This window comes from Dromiciops gliroides, chromosome 6 (assembly GCF_019393635.1).
Source record: "Dromiciops gliroides isolate mDroGli1 chromosome 6, mDroGli1.pri, whole genome shotgun sequence".
Classification (NCBI taxonomy): domain Eukaryota; kingdom Metazoa; phylum Chordata; class Mammalia; order Microbiotheria; family Microbiotheriidae; genus Dromiciops; species Dromiciops gliroides.
The window spans coordinates 97,511,421-97,534,235 of record NC_057866.1 but is presented as its reverse complement, the minus strand read 5'-3'; the positions used below and the strand labels follow the sequence as shown (position 1 = coordinate 97,534,235).

Sequence of the window (22,815 nt, the reverse complement as noted above, 5' to 3'; positions counted from 1 at the left end):
GTCCTTTTGGATCATTTTTGCTAGTGTTATTCAAAGGTTGGAATAAAAGAATGAATAACACAGCCTTCCTCATTCTCTGTAACATTTCCAATTTGTCCTCAAAGATTGTCGTTATTGACCTGATCTCCAATTCAACAACCTAAGAAATCAATGTAACGATATTCCAGATGAAGCCTGACTACATCTTTAAAATAATAATAACAAATTTTCCAATAGTTGTACAAACCAGGACACATTTACCACAGAACCACCAAAAGGTTTTTTTTTTTTTACCAGACCAGGGCAACTAAAATCCTAGCAATGAAGTCTAGACAGGATTCACTAGGAGTAAGAAATAATTAAAAAGAAATACGTATCATCTGTCACTAGTTGGTATTTCACTACGATTCAAGTTTTGAACAATTTTCATTCATTCAACTATGTATATTGAACACCTATAAATTTCAAGCTACCAATCTATAATAATAAAATTACAGTATCTGTACCTTCCCATCTATAGCATGTATCTACCTTTTTAATGGGGAAAAAAGGGAAGGTATAAGATATACAGGACAGTTATTTCTATTCTTTTGAAAGAAAGCTATATGAATTCTGAAAATGAATGCATGAGAGGCTCATCAGGAAGTAGAGTAACAAAATTCACACCTATCTGACAACCTAATAAATCTGATACACCATATTCTTTTCCTTTTATTTTTTTTGCAAGAACATTCCATACAAAAGCAATTAAAACATTAACTGTATTAAGTTTACAATTGAATATTTGAACAGAAAATCTGTACAATGTTATCATTTACAATTTTACATGGCTTATTAATTGGCTGCATCTTAAAAATGCTTTTCCCTACATACTTCGAATTCCTTTAACTCTTCTTCAAACATCACAAGAAGAGCTGTCTATCACAGACTATTTACAAGTACCAAACTAAGAATGTGGCAATCTTCAAGCTCAGTATTCAAATAATTCACCACATCTATGGTGACCTTCCAGTGCTCTGGATGAAACGAAAAGCTTTAATACACATGGTACCTTGAAAAGATGCCAAGAGTTGAGTTTGTTTTTTGGGATTTTTTTTTTTGGCAGGGCAATGGGGGTTAAGTGACTTGCCCAGGGTCACACAGCTAGTAAGTGTTAAGTGTCTGAGGCTGGCTTTGAACTCAGGTACTCCTGACTCCAGGGCCAGCGCTTTAACCACTGCGCCATCTAGCTGCCCCCCCCCCCCAGTTGAGTTTGTAAGGAACATGGAGTCATTCAATTCAAAGTACACTGACAAGACACAAAGAAATGCTGGCTCCTTGTTCTAACTGTATGATAAAGCCAAGAGACCAACGTGACACTTTATACCTTGAAAAAGCCACTCGTGTCAGCCAAGTTAACGTAAAGAGAAACCTATGGAACAATTAAATTGTTTCAATGTCACTTTTCTTGGGTTGTTACAATTTATAATTTAACACTTGCAAACCCATCCAATATACAAAAAATTATGTAAAAATAAGAAATGCAGCAAGAATAGCAATATCATGAAACAACAAACTATGAACAGGAGAGAAACACCCAGTTATCAATGCACAACATAGTTTGGCCAACATTTCACCAAAATTATTTTCACCTAAACAATGTCATCTATTTTAGAATAAAATTCGTTTCCTCAAAACAGCCTCCAGGTGGCACCCTTAGCTCACAGATGGGAATTCTTTCAGTGGTTCAGTCAAACAAGCCTCCAAGTCAAATTCATCTCCTGCTTGGTAATCAACATGTCTAACTTTTGTGGGCGTGCCAGAGTACATATCCTACAAAACAAAAATGCGAGTCACACAAAATTAAGAAACACAGATAAACAAGTATTCATCCTGTTGGTAAAAATGTTATTCTTTTAAAAAAGTCTCCTTTAGTGTTTTTAAATTGACTTCTTCACTTTTCTGTCATCTTAAATACAGGCAGAAATATTGGTACAATTTTGTTACAGAGATATTCACATACCTATTAGCCCACTAATTCAAATGCATAGAGGTAAAGAAAATCTCACTTAACTAAATTTTCCCCCCTAACAAACATTTCCCCAAAACTACAACAAACAAGACTAATATGTTGTTTTCCCCTGTACCTGAACTTGATAATCCCTTTCTCAGTGGAGGGAAAGGATTATCATACGCTAAAAATCTTATCTTAAAAAATTTTATGTAGTGCCACTTTGTGTGATCTATGCTTTCCAGGTTAGAAACTATATCACTTTAGTATACTGATAGATATATTCTTGGTTTAAAGCACAAACTCTGCTTTACCTCCTAACACCTAAACCACAGAAATGGAATCTTATGGAAACTACTTTCATAATTCAAATATTTGGTTAATTCCCAAAGTAAGACTTTTGAAGTGGGTACAAAAGTGTTTTAAATTATAAAAACAAATTAAAACTATTGGTTTTCCTTCATATCTTGCAAACTGGCAAAGATGAAAAAATTTTAACAAGGGACTGTGGAAAGAGATTAATATGCCATAGTAGGAGCTATAAATTAGTATAATGCATCCAGATATCAGTTTGAAATTAGGCAAGTAAAAGAACTTCTCTGTTTCAAAACTTCTTGACATAACTCCCTATTCTTTCCTCTTTGGTTCTAAGTCTGATGAAAAAGGTTACTCTTCTTGCCTTTTATCCCATCTTTCCTCCTCATCCTGCAGATTGTTCCCCCCTTCCACTATTACTACCCTGTCTCTTTTTTTCTTTTTTTTTTTTTTTTTGCAGAGCAATGAGGGTTAGGTGACTTGCCCAAGGTCACACAGCTAGTGTCAAGTGTCTGAGGTTGGTGCTTTATCCACTGTGCCACCTAGCTGCCCCGTCTCCTTTTTTCTAATCTTCAAGTACTCTAAGTCTATGGGTTCCTTTCTTGATACCCTCAAACATGTCCCAGCTGCATTCATTCTTTAAATAACAATAACTTTGCTTGTTCCCACCATCCTCCACTATCTTATACCTCTCTTCATAGTCAAAATGAAAGGATCTCTCTAGCCTCAGTCTCCACTTCCTCCTCTACTCTTGCTCATTTCTCAATGCCTTGCAAAAATGGACTTCCAACTTTGGGGCAGCTAGGTGGCATAGTGGATAGAGCACTGGCCCTGGAGTCAGGAGGACCTGAGTTCAAATCCAACCTCAGACACTTGACACTAGCTGTGTGACCTTGGGCAAGTCACTTAACCCCAACTGCCTCACCTCCTCCCACCAAAGGACTTCCAACTTCACCACAACTTGAATCCACTCTTTCCAAAACTCGCAATGATTCCAAATTGCCCAACTCAATGGCCTTTCTCTCAGTCTTTATCCTTCTCGACCTCTGCATTACTGATCACCATGCTTCTCCTTCTGGTTATTCTCTTCTTTTTCCTGGTCCCTCCATCTCAGTCTCCTTTGCTAGACAGTTATTCACCCATCATTCTATGCAGATGACTCCCAGATCAATGTCTACATTTAGAATCTGCTGAGCTCCTGGTCTACATAGCCAGCTGCCACCTATTGGTCTTTCCCCACTGGATCTCGAATTTAACAGATTCCAAACAAATTAACTGTACTTTCCCTCAAAGCTATCCTCCCCTTTTTACTTTGCTTATTTATGGTGAAGATACCATCAACCTTCCAGTCACCCAGATTCAAAACCAGAATCCCATGGCTACCATCCTACCTCTAGGCCTCATCACCTCTTGCCTTGGCTGCAGTTAATGGCCTCCCAATTTGTTTCCCTGCCCAGTCTCTACAATCTCCAACACAGCCTCTTGACCAAACTCAGCACTGGCAAAACTGGAGCTTGAACCAGATTAAAATGTAATTAGGAAATGTCTAACAAAATAAAAACTATTTAACATAGATAACATTAATTTGTGGTTTTCTAAGTCAAAACACAGGCCACAGGCATCTACTTCTCTTTAAGCTTGACACCACTGCTCTAAATAACCACTTAACATGGTCTGACTACATTGTCCCCTGTTCAAAAATCACCAGTGGCTCTCTACTGTCATTAAGACCAAATACAAACTCCCAAAGTTTGGTATTTTCAAGTTGCTCATAATCTGGCATCGACCTATACTTTCCAGGCTTATATTACTCATTATTCTCTTTCCACTCAACTCTATTCCTCAGCCTTTGGTACAGACTGACCTACATGCCTGGCACATACTCCCTTTCCCTCTTAGCTTTTAGGAATCCTACCTTCTTTCAAAGCTCAATGCCACCACCAGATGCTTCTCTCTGGAAGTAACAAAATACATACAATCACAAGGTATTGATGTCCTCATTGCAATGTCAATTCCCTGATGGGCATGGACTACTTCACTTTTGTCTTTGTACATCTAGTGCCTGGCTAAGAGCATCTATCAGGTCAAAGGAGGCCCAATACACTGGTATGTAAAAATAACAGATTATTACTAAGCAGTACAAAATGACGAGTTCCAAGAAACATGGGAAGATTTGTATGAACAGACACAGAATCTAAATAAGCAAAACCAAAATATATACCACTACAACAATGTTAATGAGAACATCTACAAGGAACCTAATGTTGACTAACTGAAAATCTAACTTGCAGTACTGGAGGATAGAACAACGAAATATTAATTTCCACATCTTGGCAGAGCGGCTGGTCACCCCTCTGGCAGAATGCTATATATACACACTATCAGCAGTGGCAATTATCAGATGTTTTTGTTTTTTTCTTTGTTACAAGAATAGAAACAATATTTCCAAAAATGAGTAATGTAAAAACTAAAAAACATCAATAAAAGTTTTAAAGATCTAGAATTTTACTGTTTAATTACTTCCCCCCCAAAACGAACCACAACTCCTCTGTCAAAACCTACTAAAGATGGCCGTAGAGAGTTGTCATAGTGAAAGTAGCCATGACACTGCAAGCAACTTGATGAACCTCTTCCAATGTGGCTGGTTCTCCAAAGAGCGGAGAATTCATTATGTGGGCCAATTAGGAAGCCATTACAAGATGGCACAACCTTCCCCCAAAGAACATCTTTCTAAAGCAGTGACTGGAGTCAAAGGACCTTAAGTTCACTTACCCACCCTATGCCTCAGTTTCCTCATCTGTAAAATGAGATGGGATGGACTAGATGGCTTCAAAGGCCCCTATCAGCTCTAGAGCTTTGAGAACTTCCAAGGTCAACTCCATGCCACAAGAAAAATCTCATTGTGGAGATTTCTTTAGAGACACTAAATAAAAGATACAGGTAAGAGCTAGAGAGATCATAGTGCGGCCCTTCTATTCAGCCCTACTGCAAATGCAGCACTGAAGATCCCTTTAAGGAATTCCAGAGAGTTGACAACAACAGCACGGTTAGAACCACCAAGATGCCCAGTGTATTAGTGCTGGGACAGCTCACTTAGGAAGCTAGGCTATCAGACCCTACACTTTTTAGTATAAGACTAGGTCGGCAGAAAAGGAGCAAAGTTTCCTGGACAAACCAGGGCTCCCTGGAAACTAGCAGCCTCAAGGGAAAGAGCCTCACACTAACTCAAAAGGGAAAAGAAGCTTAAGTGCCAATCTCAGTCCTAAGGAGACCACATTCCGGATATGGAAGGACAACCAGGGAGAAGGTGGAGACTGGAGATGTAGTGCCAAATGTGAGGAGCAGCAAGCCAGCTTTTGCTGGGCTGTAGAGTGTGACAAAGTGAGTGGTAATCAAATGTGGTTGGAAAGTCAAGGCCAGATCGTCATGGGCTTTAAAAGCTATTTAACACAGTCAATCCAATGACACTGGAGGAAACAAAATAAGTATTCATTTTAGTATACACTTAATTACCACTGGTCAAACACAAAAATAACTGACAGAAATAAAAGTTCATTTTAGGGAGACCCAGAGACTCAATTATAGTCTATTTCTTACAAGGAAAAAGCCAACTATCCCTAACAAACCCTCTTTCCCCCTTGTAACAGAAAAACCATAATGGTGTATGCAACATTCCATGTCCACAGTATCCCCCCAACTCTCAAGAAAAAGGAAATGTATAAATATATTTCATTATCTGTTCTCATGGACCAAGACTGATTACTATTATTTTAATTAGAGTTCAGTTGCTTTTCAGAGCTGTAATTACTCACATTATTGTAACCCATTATGTATCTTATTTTGTCTGTACCATGTTTAAATTTCCTGTATTAATTACTATTTTAACTGAACTATGTACTGAAAAGGATGTTTAATATGAATATTCAATATTCTTGTTCAAAATATGCCTTAAGGGGCAGCGAGGTGGCGCAGTGGATAGAGCACCGGCCCTGGAGTCAGGAGGACCTGAGTTCAAATACAGCCTCAGACACTTAACAATTACTAGCTTGTGACCCTGGGCAAGTCACTTAACCCCAATTGCCTCACTAAAAAAAAAAAAACCAAAACAACAAAATATGCCTTAATCTTTCAAATGTTTTTCCAACAGTATGTCAACTGTTTTCCTTACTTTTTTTTAATCATTCCTAAGTTCATTCTGAAAGCTTTGAAAAGAGCATTAAAAATCTATAGATCCAGGGCAGCTAGGTGGCACAGTGGATAGAGCACCGACCCTGGAGTCAGGAGTACCTGAGTTCAAATCCGGCCTCAGACACTTAACACTTACTAGCTGTGTGACCCTGGGCAAGTCACCTAACCCCAATTGCCTCACTTAAAAAAAAAAAAATCTATAGATCCAACCATTCTGGAGAGCAATTTGGAATTATGCCCAAAGGGCTATAAAGCTGTGCATACCCTTTGACCCAGCAATACCACTTTTGGGTCTTTTCCCCAAAGAGATCATGGAAAAAGGAAAAGGACCCACATGTACAAAAATATTTATAGCTGCTCTTTTTGTGGTGGCAAGGAATTGGAAGTTGAGGGGATGCCCATCAATTGGGGAATGGCTGGACAAGTTGTGGTATATGAATGTAATGGAATACTATTGTACACGATGAGCAAGAGGAGTTCAGAGAAACCTGGAGGGTCTTGCGTGAGCTGATGATGAGTGAGATGAGCAGAACCAGAAGAACATTGTACACAGTGTCATCAACATTGTGTGTTGATCTACTGTGATGGACTATATTCTTCTCACCAATGCAATGGCACAGAAGAGTTCCAGGGGACTCATGATGGAAGGGGATCTCCAAATCCAGGGGAAAAAAAAAAAAGAACTGTGTAGTATAGATGCTGATTGAATCATACTATTTCTTTTGTTTTTGGTGCTGTTGTTTTTCTATTTTGAGGTTTTTCCTCATTGCTCTGATTTTTCTCTTATAACATGACTAATGTAGAAATATGTTTAATGTTATTATATATATATGTGTGCATATGTGTATATATATATATATATATATATATAACACCTATATCAGATTACCTGCTGTCTAGGGGAGGGAGGGGAGAGAGGGAGAAAAATCAGAAATTGGAAAGCTTGTATAAACAAATGTTGAGAACTATCTTTACATGTAACTGGAAAAAAATAAAATACTTTTATCAGAAAAAAAACCAACTCCTATAATTCTTGTCCTGCTATCATGTTTTTTATAACCAGACTAAGCTTTTCCTCCATGATCTTAGATAGTCATTTATTGCACATATTTTAATATCACTATCCTTGCAGTCTACAGTGACACATGAATTTTTTTTCTCTTGACACTGAATTTATTTCCTTGTCCAATATAATCATTTTAACTCATGCTTTTAAAAAATATCTTGATGTAGACTAAATTTTGTTCTAGTTCCTCATTTTCATTTCTATTTCAAAGGATGTTTCTATTTTTCTCTAATTCTCTTTTGTCTCTTCTGAAGTCAACACTTGGCTCCTGCAACTAAGTTTTGCTTACACTAACTGAAGCCTAATCTTTCAACTGTTCTCCCAAACCTCAGTCCCCATTTTTTTGTCCTAACCTTCCTTGAGTCGACTTAAATTATCCTTTTATTCTTTTTACTGTTTCCAATCACCAAGAGTTCCTGCACACCTTACAAATAGTTGGATGAGTCCACTGAATGAAAGCTGAACTTTGTATTTGCTAAGTTTGTATTCATAGTATAGACTCAGCATTCAGGTCTTTTAGTTTAAAGCCCTTTGTTTTTTCCAGGGGAAGCAAGAGACCTAGAGGTTAAAAGACTTTGACAAGTTATTTAAAACAGCTAGCAACAGAACTAAGATTAGAACCAACATTCTATTTTCATTATGCCACATCTTTTGTCGTAATATTGCCACTGAATATAACTGAGAGATGTGCATTATCTTCCTTCATAATATCCCCATATTATAAATGTCAAAATCATGGTCAGTACAAGATTTCACAAGCCAATCCCAGGACGAAGCCTCGAGTTTTACTATAAGATAGACTGAAGTCCTTATTCCCTAGTGTCAAGTTCAAACCAAGCACATTTTTATATCACTACTTAAAATGAACCAAACTGCCAAGAGCTAAGTGAAGGAATTAGAAAACTTGAGGGTAGAAAAGGAGACACAACCCCAGTACTCACAAAGTTATCCTGAGAGCTTGTTTGTGACTCAGAGCTACTTTCGGCAGATTCAGTCTCCATTTCACCAATATCTACTGGAGTGCTGTTCAAATACAAAACAACACATAAATGACATCAATGACTTGCTTAACATAGTGCTGAAAGAATTCTGCTGGTTGATGAGTGTCTCCAGGGAAAACCACTAATGTCTCTGTAGATTTCTCCTGCCTAATATTATTCTAAAGAACTTTGAAAAGTTGCACGTGCTAAGTTTCCTCATCTACAAAATAAGGATCACCCCAGTACTACCTAACTTACAGAGTTGATGCAAATACATTACTTCATAAATCTCAAAGTATCATGTAAATGTGTCAGGTTACTAGTAAGCAAAACTTTATAAAGTTTTAAAGGTAGTTCCTGCCCTGGATTCAGGAGTTCCTGAGTTCAAATCCGGCCTCAGACACTTGACACTTACTGGCTGTGTGACCCTGGGCAAGTCACTTAACCCCATTGCCCCATAAAAAAAAAAAAAGAAAAAACCTGGACTGGTTGTTTTCTAATCTTGAAATGAAAACGCTACCATTTTTTACGTTTGTTCTTTTTTTTTGGTGAGGTAATTGGGGTTAAGTGACTTGCTAGTAAGTGTTAAGTGGCTGAGGCCAGATTTGAACTCAGGTCCTCCTGAATCCAGGGCCGGTGCTTTATCCACTGCACCACCTAGCTGCCCCGAAAACACTACCATTTTAATACAAGGAAGCATTCAAAAATAACATGTATAGTTGGACAAAAAACTGAACATCAAAACAGTCCTTCAACGTGATGTTATAGTCTCACTTTGAGAAACATGCTTTAAGGGAAGCACATGGTACCGGGGTGGGGATATAGGCTTTAGATTTTAATGCAAGCATAATGCATTCTGCTCAGACAGAACCCTTCCCTGTGGGAGGTGAGAGACTATCCATAACTTTAACTTCATTAACAAATTCTGAGCCCACCAATCTAATAATATGTTCTGCCTACCAGCCTTTACGTGCAACAGAGCTTAATTAAGGGTTTGTTGTTTTTACTCTAGACTACTCCCAGGGAGGAGACAACCTGCTACCTATACCCTGTAGATCAAGCCAATAAGTATTCACTGAATTGTTCTTATGGGAAGATCTGAAGAACACCATTTCACAAGCCACAGAACCATGTATATAACTTATGTCAATAAGCACAAATGGTCTACTTGTAGGACACACACTTGCATAATACAGAGAAAAAAGAAGTCCTAACTTATACATACATTTCTTGTAAGTTACAGTCTTCCTCAGCTGGAGGATCCCAAAAATGTAAAGCAACCTTCCACAGTTTGATTTGCTGGTCCCACGATCGCCTACTGTACTTCTTAAATTTGTTTGGAGTCTTGGGATGAATTCCAGGCTGTCTAAGATGCCTATATTAGGAAGAGAACACCCATTAGTCTAAGGAATCATACATACTATGTTTCCATATGATTCTCACTACTAATTACAAAACCAAAGATTTTAATGAAAGACTGAGTTTTCAAAAACTGAAATTTTGCTTAATTTATTAAAAAACCCATCAGTGGATGTTAATATTTAAAATTAAGCCAGACATTTCTTTGGATTATATTAGGTTGTCCAAATTATTTGGAAATCTATGAAAAATAGCAAGTCCTAATATATCAAATTATGTTCTGACATTTCCCATTATTAAAAAACAAAATCAGGGGCAGCTAGATGGCGCAGTGGTTAAAGCGCTGGCCCTGGATTCAGGAGGACCTGAGTTCAAATCCAGCCTCAGACACTTAACACTTACTAGCTGTGTGACCCTGGGCAAGTCACTTAACCCCCATTGCCCCGCAAAAACAAAACAAAACAAAACAAACAAACAAACAAAAAAACAAAATCACTTAAAAACAAACAAACAATGAAGCCAGCTGGTTCGACAGGGACCAGTATACCTATAAAACCCACAAAAGACCAAAGAATTTGCCTTAGCAAAGGTCCTTTTTGGGGTGAAAACTAGCCAATGGCTTCAATCCAGTTTGCTAATTCCCTGCATACCCACCCCTTGTCCTCCCTACTGGGCATGCCTTCTTTGGTCATTGCCAGATTTGATTTTTAGCTCAAGTTTCTGCAACAGCTTTCTTTGTTCAGCCTCCTACTTTCTTTCACTCTAATGCCCATGAATAGGCCAAGATAAATCAAAAGTCCTAGCTTTCACCTCTCATCTTGAGATCTCCCCAGGTATTCAGCCATCACTGTAATACCAGTCAATTTGCCAGAATCCTAAGGGATCTTGTGGTCATCAGAAGACTACCCCATGCCACATGTACAATACTTTCCTCTATTATGAAGATTACTGTAACAATCTCTATATCACTATGTATTTACTCATGGTAATAATCTATACAAGCTGTCCTTGGCTAACAGTTCTTAAGATATTTTCCCAAAACATAAACTTTATTTTTTTGTTACAAAGGAATGCTTATTGATGGGATAAAGGATGTATATTCAGAAATAAGTAGTATAAATGATTTTTTTAAAGGAAGCTATCTATAATGACATTAACTCACTTAAAAGGCTGCCATTCACACAACTGAAAATCTACCTTGGAACTTCTTTAATATAGCGATCATAGGCAATGGTATTCTTTCCATAATTGATCTGTTTTTGTCTCCTCATCAGAACATTTTCATCTGTTTCTAGTTCTGCTGGTGCTGCAGATGTCGATTCTTTTGAATCAGAACTAAACAAAACAAAAAGATTATGACATTTCCAGATGTCAAAAATTTAAAAGTCTATTTAATGCATATTAACATTTTCACAATTTTACTGAACATTCAAAACAAATAATCTTGCTTTGAAAATATATTTAAATAAATGGATTTCAACATATAAAAACTTCATCTTATTTAGGTCACTCCCATTAGGTATCCGTTAACTTTCTCAGTTTGCTCCATTCATTTCCATTTACTTTTCCATAATATACTTTGTGGTTATAATGTACTTTCTTGGTTAAGCTTTTCTTTTGCATGATTTCATAAAGGTTACCCTAGATTTCTTTATAGCATTCATAGTTGTTGGTTTTCCCCATGAGTAACTTTAACAGACATAGAAAATTAAAAGTATTCAATGTTATTTACCTTCCAGAAGATGACTTTCTTTCTCTTCCAAATTCATTTATGAGAAGTTTTCTTTTGTATCTGTGAGAGAAAAGACAAATTATACTTACTATTCAACAGACTTTAAAGATAAAGGCTAGAGAGATTTAATGGCTCAAGCAGCAGAAGTGATCAGTACAAGAACCAAGTTAGACTTCACTTTTCCTGATGTCTAGGCAGAACCACTCCCATGCCCTCACACAATAATAAAGATGCAGAGTAGAATGTAAACAAAACATTTCTGTTTATGCTACATCTGTCCAAGGTAGTGAGCATTTAACACAGAAATAAATGCTTATTAATAACCACAAACATGGTCGGGAGGCGAAGGCTGCTGGGCGCCTGGTGGGCCAGAGGAAGCAGCTGGACTGGTATGTCAGGGGGCAGGCCCTGGGAAGGGGGGGCAGAGCCCGAGGAGAGATCATGGCACCTGGCGGCCTCAGCCATGTCCTACTGCCAGCAGGAAGGAAAGGACCGAATTATATTTGGGTTTTTTGTTTGGTTTTTTTGTGGGGGCAGTGGGGGTTGGGGGTTAAGTGACTTGCCCAGGGTCACACAGCTAGTGTCAAGTGTCTGAGACCAGATTTGAACTCAGGTCTTCCTGAATCCAGGGCTGGTGCTTTATCCACTGTGCTACCTATCTGCCCCCAGGACCAGATTATATTTATGACCAAAGACCAAGAGACACTGAGCAACGCCCGAGCTGGTAGCGGACAACCCCAATGATCCCTATGAAGACCATGATTTGATACTGCCCAATGGAGACATTAATTGGAACTGCCTGTGTCTCGGGGGAATGGCCAGTAGTCCCTGTAGGGAGCAGTTCAAGTCGGCCTTCTCCTGTTTCCATTACAGCACAGAAGAAGTCAAAGGTTCAGACTGTGTAGATCAGTTCCGGACCATACAAGAATACATGCGGAAGTAACCAGACCTCTATCCTCAGGAGGATGAAGAAGAAAAAGCCAGCGAGGGTGCAGTGGGGGCCACGGCATCCAAAACGGCAGCCATGGTGGCTCTGACCAAAAGAGGGGTCCAGCTAATGAAGACAGATGGAAGCACCCATCTCCTGCCTTTCCTTTCAGACAGGCGTGGACCTTATGCACAATGCCTCTCTAGGGATCTTCATAGAAAGTCTCTTACCTTTTAATATTTTGTGTACTGTATGAGAAAAAATAACTTATTTTGATAGGCAGGGGCCTCAACCCTGTTACACAAACACTTAAAAAAAAAGCTGGGAGAGTTCTGTATGTGTCTGTGTATACATGTACCATGTAAACTTCTCGGCAGATGGAGGTGCTGCTACTTGAATTCTGTCCAGAGCACCCCAAGTCTCATTAGTTTATTTGGAATAAGGTATTAAGGCTTCTTAGCTATCCCACAAACCATTGCCCTTTGGCTTTAGGTCAGGATGGTAGGTGTGCTGAAGTCATTCATTCTGTTGAGGTCCCTCTTTTGTGGATTTCATTGTCCACTTAGAACTTATGCAAAATATATATCTATATGTATATATACACATCGCAGAGAGGAAGGGCCATCTTCTAAGATGACTGATTCTCCTTTTTTTGGTGACTTGCCCAGGGTCACACAGCTAGTAAGTGTTAAGTGTCTGAGGCTGGATTTGAACTCAGGTCCTCCTGAATCCAGGGCCAGTGCTCTATCCACTGTGCCACCTAGCTGCCCCCTAGAATAATGTTTAAACAGAAGATTCTAGCAAATCCAAATGCCTCAACAAATTTAAAGCTCAAAAACTTTGTTTTGGATAATCTTAATTCCAATTTCACTTAACTGGATTCTATTTCACACTAGAAGGGAAAATAACTAAAATTAATGATAATTTCACTTGATAATGTTTCAAGTGCATTATTAATTACTGTAGTACATATTATAGAATTGTTTGGAAATTCCCTACTGCTGAAAGTACCAAAACTGTCTGCATCTCAAAGAACTACCTGATATTCTATTCAGAAATAATATTCAGGATTATTAATACGTTACTTTTAAAAGTTAAGCTATCGTAGAAGCACCAATCAGAACATATCTAAAGGGGGAAAAAAGAATAGCTTAAAGAATGAAGGTGGATGATCAAATTACCAAGGAAAGAATTAAAATTCGACGCTTAAGTACCTTGCAATTTCTTTATTCACTTTGGTTCTCATTTCATCCTCTTCAACTACACTTCCCCAGTCTGTACATCTTGAACGGGGTTTTGGACCTTCTGGTGTTGTAAAACTGGGGGGAAAAATTGATAAGAAAAATAAACTGCCTGTTGAAAACTATCTCTACATGTAACTGGAAAATAACAAAATACTTTTATTTAAAAAAAAAAAACTGCAAAAATTCATACATTTAAATGACACCTACCTCCACTTTACTTTTTTTTTTATGGCAAGGCAATGAGAGTTAAAGTGACTTGCCCAGGGTCACACAGCTAGTAAGTGTCAAGTGTCTATGGCAGAATTTGAATTCAGGTCCTCCTGAATCCAGGGCTGGTGCTTTTATTCACTGGGCCACCTAGCTGCCCCCTTCCAGTTTACTTTTTAAGATTAGTTCAGCAAAATTCAAATTTACAGTTCAGATAAAAGAATGAATTTTGAAATTTTTAACAATTTGTGGGTTTACATACATATAGGTAACTAATGGGTGTGAACAGGTTGCAACACAATGCTAATAAGGAACCATGGAAAGAGAGGTAGTATAAAGGAGTAAATACATAAATAAATGCATGCTTTACAAAGATGGGCTGGCAGAGCTCCCACTGCTATACATATATACTAAAATATCCCAAGGACAAGACAAAAAAGTCCCAAATATATCCAAATTTTATAGAAGCACTTTTAAGGTAGCAAAAAACTGAAAATGAAGGTGGGGTATGGACAAAGTGTTACATGAGTGTCACAGAACAATAGTGCACTGCAAAAAACAACTATTGGGGGCAGCTAGGTGGCGCAGTGTATAGAGCACCAGCCCTGGAGTCAGGAGTACCTGAGTTCAAATCTGGCCTCAGACACTTGACACATACTAGCTGTGTGACCCTGAGCAAGTCACTTAACCCCCATTGCCCTGCAAAAAACAACAAAAAACAACTATCTTCAATTAGTCAGAAAGCATTTTCTGATATTTTTTCAGTCCTAAGCTTGGTCACTAATTACAGAGTTCACTTGTAGTTATCTTTACATTATATGTTGTTATAGTCATTGTGTGTTTATTTTTCTGGTTCTGTTCTTTTCTCTTTACACTGATTCATATTAAATTTTATTATTTCTCATTGAAGAATTCAGAACTGGTTATGGTATTGTACTCTCGACACCCTCCCCCACCTTTCTCCATCAGATCGCCCTCAAGCATTCTCTGCCTCCAACTTGTTTCTTTCCTTAAAACTTCCAGATTGCCCAAGTGTCCTCCATCCTTAAAAGTCCTTCATTCAACCCCACCATTCCCCCTTAATTCATCTTTTTAGACAAACTTCTCAAAAAAGCTGCCTAAATTCATTGCCTTTTACTTCCTTTCCTCTTGTGCCACAACACTTTGCAATTTGCCTTCCAACGTCTTTACTCGACTGTGGCCAGCTGTTGCCTACATTCTTCTCTCTTTAGGTTTTCTTTTAAAGTTTTTATAACACCAACCTTCTTTGTGTAAGTGGGAGACTAATGTGTATACACACACAGAGTCAGTTGATGTTTTGTTGAACCGTGTTTTTTCCTTATTCTTTATTAAATGGGAAGGATCTATAGAGGGAAAGAGGATGATATATTTGGAAAATAAAGGGATCTATGTCTGAACATGTTACCACCTTGCTTAAAATCCAATGGCTTCTTATTACCTCTAGGATCAAATGAGATCCTTTTTAGCACTGAAAGCTCTTCAAACTTCAGTTCTTCCTATCTTTCTAGTCCTTTAACACATACTCCCCTCTACACACTACTATGGTCAAGCTCCCTCTGACAAGAGGTCTCTGTTGGTTCTCCAAAGTACTAGTGCTTTCCCCTCTAATGTTGCTATCTATTCACTGTTTGTTGTCCCTGATTAGAATGTAAGCTCTATGTTGGTAGGGACTAGGGATCAGTTTGCCTTTTCTTTTTATCTTTAACACTCAGCATATTACTAGATACAAAGCAGGGATCTATTAAAAAAAATATATGAAAAAACCCCACCCCATTCCTTTGCAAAGGGAGGAGACACAGATGTGACCCACAGCAATCATTTTCAGATTTTCCCCACCCTAATGTATTGGTTGATTTCCGCCCCCCTCCCCTTTTCTTTAAAAATATTATTTGTAATATAGAATGGCTGTCTGGTAGGGGAAAGAGGAAGAGATACAGGGGGAAATTCTGGTAATGTAAAAACAAAAGATATCAAGAAATTTATTTTTGCTCGAAGACAAATGATGTGGTTGTTTGTATGTGTTTTGCTTCCAATTAAGTAAAGACTATTCTGACAGCTATTAATTTTTGCTTAGAGGTGCTACCAGTTGGACTGTGATATTGAAGAGCTTCAATTCTTCTGAATAAACAAATACAGGCAAAGGTAAAGGAAAATGTGAGGTTAGCCATGAAACAAGCTTTTCAGTGCAAAGAAATCATCTTTAGCACCTTCTGTCTTACCACCAGACATATCTCTACAAATAACATGATTTTGCATACCTTTCTGTTTCCTTTAAGGTAAATATCAATAGAAACAGGTATCAACTTTAAATTCCTTAAATTCCCCCAACATAAAATTTAAGGCAATAATTTAATTAATACCTAAAATTTATTTTATACAGCAAGTCAATTTTAGGCTAAGCCAGGATACAGTAGAGGTTATTTCTTTTTCCTTTTTTTTGGTGGGGCAATGGGGGTTAAGTGACTTGCCCAGGGTCACACAGCTAGTAAATGTCAATCAAGTGTCTTGAGGCCGGATTTGAACTCAGGTACTCCTGAATCCACGGCTGGTGCTTTATCCACCTAGCTGCCCCGAGGTTCTATCTTTTATGTAGTATATAGTCATTCTAGCATCATTTTTAAATTTCAAACTTCAGAAATTTGTAGTTACATTTTATAACACTGTCTAATGATAGAACATTCCTTATGAGGAAGGTCTACTCTGAGAATTCTTAGGAATACAGCCCAAAGAAAACTAAAGATTGTCTGCATATTTCAGTGTTAGACATTGCAACCATGTTTTGTTTTTGGTAATGAAGCAGAGTAGACAATGGCAGAGTCAGGAAAATCCAAATTTGAATCCTCTCCCAGACACAGCTCTATGACCTTGAGCAGATAAGCAGACACAGATGCTTGACACTTACTAGCTGTGTGACCCTGGGCAAGTCACTTAACCCCAATTGCTTCACCAAAACAAAACAAAATAAAACAAACAAAAAAACCAAACCAAAACAAAAAAGATACTATTAAATGATTTTTTAAAAAATTAGCTCAATAATTTTCAGCCATATAGCAAAAATGAAACAAAAAAGGGTAAATTTAATTATTCAGTCCATTGCTACCAATTTCTACAATAAAAATGACCCAAACATATCACAACCAATCTCTATGTCAAAAAGAACATCAAAAAATTTGTTTCTGTTAATTTCTCATAGCCCACTACAATGCAAGACAGTTTATTAAGACACCAACACAATTAATATTGTGTATAACAGTGCCCAAACTTTTAGTTTGTTAAAACTGAGTGTAAGTTCAAACAGAGGGAACTACATGGAGGAAATGGATAGACAGTAGGAGCAGAGCCGGAAAGACCTGAGTTCAAATCTGTCTTCAGATGCTTATTTACAGAGTAGCTAGGTAACCCTGGGCAAGCCACAATCAAGTTTGACCCAGTTTCCTTGTCTGTAAAATGGATATAAAAACAGCACCTACCTCCCAGATTTATTGTGAGGATCAAATGAAATTATGTTTGTAAAGTACTTTGCAAATCTTAAAGCACTAATAAAAGCTAACTATTATTATCAAACAGGTTAACAACATTTCTATCTCAACCACTTTTTGAAATCTCCAAATTCAGGGGGCAGCAGTTAGGTAGCACAGTGGATAAAGCACCGGCCCTGGATTCAGGAGGACCTGAGTTCAAATCTAGCCTTAGACACTTGACACTTACTAGCTGTGTGACCCTGGGCAAGTCACTAAATCTCTCCTCAAAGAAATATCCACATTCTATGGCTCAATCTTATGACTGAACCCCCCCCCCCATATAGTTTTATGAACCTATCTCATCACTGTCTCAACGTCTACAGTATATTCTTTTTGGGTTGTTTTTTTTTTTCCTGCAGGGCAATGAGGGTTAAGTGACTTGCTCAGGGTCACACAGCTAGTAAGTGTCAAGTGTCTGAAGCCAGATTTGAAGTCAGGTCCTCCTGCATCCGGGGCCAGTGTTTTATCCACTGTGCCACCTAGCTGCCCTTACAGTATATTCTTAATAGGCAATCCTGGGTTTAGTAATACAAATTAATGAGCCTCAAATAAATGAACAAAAAGTTCAATCATTTTTAAAAACTTGAGAATTCTGTACTCACTTTCTCAAACATGTTAAATTTCAATGTGCTTTTCCTTAAAACATACAGTAAGTAGCAAAATTTATTAAATTGGTCAATTAAAACATATAACCTATCAAGATATTTTTCTGTTCCCAGTCAAAAGTGACTAGACAAGGGCAGCTAGGTGTCGAAGTGGATTAAGCACCGGCCCTGGATTCAGAAGTACCTGAGTTCAAATCCGGCCTCAGACACTTGACACTTACTAGTTGTGTGACCCTGGGCAAGTCACTTAACCCTCATTGCCCCGCAAAAAAAAAAAAAGTGACTAGACAGTTTCTTGCAACAATATAAATTTAGGGTTTTAAAAAAATTGTCCAAAATATCTATTTTTGAAAATGTTTTAAAAAAAAACCCTAATATGTGGCAAATTTATGGAAAGACCTGGTCAAAAAATGCACAGAAAGGACAGGCAGAGATGTGATGCAATGTGTGATGTTGGCAGGAATATTCACATGGACGATATCACAGATCTACTGAATATAAAAACAGAGCATGTGTATTATGACTCAACCTAGTTGGGTCATGGTTATTTATGAATATGACAATGGTAACAGAGAACATGGATTCTAAAAAGGGTTAAAGTCAGAACAACACCTAATGGTTCCAGTCTCATTAGTGTTCCCACAGGGACAAATTTGGCCCAACCTTTCTGGTTATCTAGGAATTGGGATCATACTTTTTTTTTTTTTTGGGGGGGGGGGCAGGGCAATGGAGGTTAAGTGACTTGCCCAGGGTCACACAGCTAGTAAGTGTCAAGTGTCTGAGGTCACATTTGAACTCAAGTCCTCCTGAATCCAAGGCCAGTACTTTATCCACTGCGCCACCTAGCTGCCCAATCATACACTTCTAACCAAGTTAAATCCTAATTCTCTCTATATCCATCAAAATATGCAAATATGTATAAAGGTTCAAACTTCAACTGGAACTAGATGTATTCAGGTATAGCTCCCAAATCCAGCAGCCCTTTCCCCACGTACAAAGCAAATACTCTAAGAAATGGAAACAGAAATTAAGGTTTGTTTTGAATATGCCAAGTAAGTAAAGCAAAGATTTTGTAAAATGAAGACCAATTAGTAAAAACAGAAGTATAAAGTTTCCCCTTATCAAGTTTTCCCAGAGCCTAGATACCTTCTTTTCAGCTATCGCATTCTGCCATACTGGTCTACCATTCTGTGTATAATTTCCCCAAAATGGGCTCAAACAATAATTTTGATCTGGCCATGTAATTGTCATAAAACTATCACGAACATCAACCATAACTTGCACAAAGAACCCCCCCCCCACAAAGTATGTTTCTGCCAAATGTCGAACCTCTCAAGCCTGTTGTCTGAATTCCGACATTCATTTTCTTCTGAGTGTTTAGATTTGATCTCATCTTCCACCAACAGAGATGAATCAGTATCTTCCGGTTTTCTGTGCCTTCCATCCAATCTTCGTTTTCGGCCAAGAGACCACCGGGATGGAGAATGTGTGCTATGTGCAAGAAAAAAAAATTTAGATTTACTTGCTAACCTGTTCTAAGTTATGAGGTGCTTTGGAGATTAGGCAGTAGTAAGTCTAACAGTAAAAGTACTAGACTAGGGGGCAGAAAAAACAAGGTTCTAATTCTGGCTCAATTGAGACTCCACTATAGCCAATTCACTGTTCTGAGTTTCAGTTTCCCTTTCCTCATCCTCTAAGATAAAGAAAGTGAATGTACATGATAGTAGTATCCCTTCCAACCCTTAAAATTCCTACCAGGCTTTTGGCTTAATAACTGAACTTGGGGCACAAATGGAGGCACATGCTTTTGATATACGTGATTTCTTGGTATTAGGTTCACGCATCCTCTTTGAACCCCTGGTCCTAGGTCAAGTGATAAAGCTGCAAGAACATGCAGCTACTTACTAGGACCGAGGTCGGACCTAGGTTCTAGGCGTCCTAGCTTTGTTTGACCTTGGACAAAATCATTTCTCCCTCCCTCATTTTTTCCATTAGTAAAAATGGCGATTACACAAATCCTCCTACCTTTATGGGAGTGGGTATAGTGCAAAGGAGAAGACTGGTACACAATGGAAAGCACAGGATTCTAATTCCGGCTCTGCCAATTAACCTTATTCATCTTAGAAATGGGGGGGAAACCAGGACTATAAAAGTGACTTACCCAAAGTCACTCTGTTAGTAAGAGCCCACGCCCTCTGAATCCAAATTCATTTTTGCGCCCCCCCCGGGGGGGCTGTATATCAAAGAACACGGCAGTTTTTAACACCCGAGTATAATATTTAGGGGTTTTTCCCTCCTTTGCATCTCAATCTCTCAGCACGATAGCTGGCTATTCCTGTTTGTGGCATTCAAGCACAAGGGATGGGAGCACTTTAAAGACCAAGGTTAGTGTCTCGACTCTACATACAGCCCAGAGCTAACCCCTCCCCCTCATCAGGTCTCCTCTTTATCTGTGGCCCCCAAGTAAAACGGGCCGTGCGGACTAGAACGGGGACTTCAGGAAGTTCTCATTCGGATTCAGTTCTTGCAGCGAGGAAGGAGAAAAGGGTAGAACTCCTCATCCCAAAAGGACCGGTATCCCACCCTCAACCCCGTCCTAACCCGCACACCAGCCCCACACCCTTCCCAGGATGAAGGAGGCTGACTAGGGTCTTTTCCCGCCACCCGCATCCCGGGGGGCAGGAAGGTGGAGTCGGGGCTGCCACGCAGGCGCAGTACGGCCCGGGCCCGCCGCTAGCCCAAAGACTAGCCAGCGAAAGCGAACGCCCGTGGTCGCCTAGGGCTCGCGCTTAGCGGCTGAGGCGGGCCGGCCGTCCTCAGCTAATTTACCTGCTGTTGCCCTGCCAGCAGCTATTCCCAGGGCTCGTCCCGGCACTGTGAGAACTGCGCTGCCGGCAATCCATGGCAAGGTGTGCGGCAGAGGCAGGGGCGCGATCTGACAAGAGCAGAAGCCGGGGCGGGAGGTTCCCTTCACTAACGTCAAGCTGACGAGCTTGGATAAGAACGCTGCACCGGCGCAGACTGATTTCGCGCGCGAGCGGTGTCTACCTCAACGGCTTTTTATAGACTTGCCGCCCCTCCCCCCCTCCTACCGCCTCTCGCGAGCCTGGGACAAACCATCAGAGAGTGGACGCGAAGGGAAGGGGAGTCGGGAAAAGGAGACGCTAAGTCTCGATCCAGAAAAGAGGGCAAGGGAGTTTAGAATAAACTTTGAGGCAAAAATAGAATATTAAAAAGAGCGGGATACGCCTAGGAAGGTAAACGAGATTCCATATCTGGGTTGGGAAAAGGCGTAAATAAAATCTTTCCCTAACTCCGAATTAGTTCGGCCCAGAAGAGATCGGGGCGGCAGATAAGCGCGCCGCAGGTTCTCATTGGCTGCTTCTGCGCGGGCTGGGGGAGGGGTGTTGGCGGGAAATTCTGAAGCCCGGAGGGAAGATTAAGGCGGGGAGGTGAAGGGGGCGGGGCAAAGAAGAAAAGAGGGATCATGCTCATTGCTGATTGGACCCAATCGATCTCAGTCATCTCAGGGCGGGGAAGCGTAGAAAAACCCACCTTTTGAAGGGGGAGGCGCGGCGGGGGTTCGGTGAGGAGAGATGGAGGGAGAGAATTCCATTCATTTCTACCCCGTTCCATTCCAAGCCCAGTCATTCCGTGCCAGTATCATTCAGAAATGTCAAAATCATATAATGTTAGGGGTGGACCGGTCCAATCTCATTTTGCAGTTACAGAAACTAATGCCCGGAGAGAAATTACTTGTCCAAGGTCACACCGTCAAATTAATGGCCGGAGCCTCCCGGTCCCCAGCTCGATGCCCTTTCTCTTCAGCTACTTACCGTACACGCGATACAGGCATGGAGATACGCCATCTCTATAAAGCAACAGTGCCAGCCGGCGGCCGCTCCCGGCACTGGCCTAGCTCGAACAGGAAGCACCGCGGCCATCTTGGCCAGAATCTCCGCTCAGACCCAGATCGATCGATAATCAATCAATATCTATTAAGTACCTGCCGTGTGCCAGGCACTGGGATGGAGACAGCCCAGGACCTCAACTGGTGCTTCCAGCCTGGTGTCCGATGGTTATCAGTGGACGTGACATTGAAGCAGGGACGAGGCCATCCGCTGCCCCCTGAGGAGCACGGGACCTTCTCCCCTGCGGCTGGAACCTTCCATATGTGTGATCTCCCCCCATTGGAGTGTGAGCCCCTTGAGGGCAGGGCCTGTCTTCTATTTCTGTCTGCGTCCCCAATGTCTAGCACTTAACAAATGCACGTCCATCTCTCCATCCGGAGGGAGAGCCAGTACATAGGAAACCTGGGGTCCCTTACGGTGGAGAGCTAACAGGGGCTGTGGAGGGCGGCCTGCCGAACCCCGAGTACCGCATTGTGCCTCCACCACCCAAAGAGCTGGCTTCCTGAAGAGGCTCGGCTCTGAGCAAAGCCCCTGCCCACTGAGGGGCTGGGAGGGGCCTGGAGCCCTGAACAGGAGTCAGCCTCCTCCAGAGCATCCCCACAGGGGGATCCTGGTGCCTGAGCCTGGACCCCTGGGGAGGGGCCCCAGCTCCCAAGATAACCCCTGCCACTTTAGGGCAGCAGGAATCCATAGGGAGCTTCTTCCTTGGAGCTAAAATCTGCTTCCAGGCTTGTGGGGCGCATGGCTGCCACACCTGCCCTGTGGGGCC

At 40.2% G+C, this 22,815-nt stretch overlaps 1 protein-coding gene across 1 annotated transcript; it reads right to left on the bottom strand.

Annotated features, from left to right (window-relative positions):
• Window positions 1–665: 665 nt before the first annotated feature.
• On the bottom strand, window positions 666–21,188 carry LOC122732837 (stem-loop binding protein). The gene is made up of 8 exons (XM_043973236.1): window positions 20,965–21,188; window positions 19,465–19,626; window positions 13,752–13,856; window positions 11,610–11,669; window positions 11,075–11,212; window positions 9,744–9,893; window positions 8,480–8,561; window positions 666–1,791 (listed from the first exon to the last, which is right to left on the bottom strand). The coding sequence occupies exons 1-8, from the start codon at window positions 21,036–21,038 to the stop codon at window positions 1,675–1,677; spliced, it is 888 nt and encodes a 295-aa protein (XP_043829171.1). The 5' UTR covers window positions 21,039–21,188; the 3' UTR covers window positions 666–1,674.
• Between the last annotated feature and the right edge of the window lie 1,627 nt (window positions 21,189–22,815).

Bases quoted from the DNA above. Each gene is read 5' to 3' on its own strand.
- LOC122732837 (XM_043973236.1), bottom strand. From the start codon at position 21,038: ATGGATTGCCGGCAGCGCAGTTCTCACAGTGCCGGGACGAGCCCTGGG. The intron at 9,894-11,074 runs GTAGATTTTCAG...TTCCTAATATAG, and splicing joins TATATTAAAGAAGTTCCAAG to GCATCTTAGACAGCCTGGAA. The intron at 1,792-8,479 runs GTGAGTACTGGG...TTTGTTTTGTAG, and splicing joins CAAGCTCTCAGGATAACTTT to GATATGTACTCTGGCACGCC.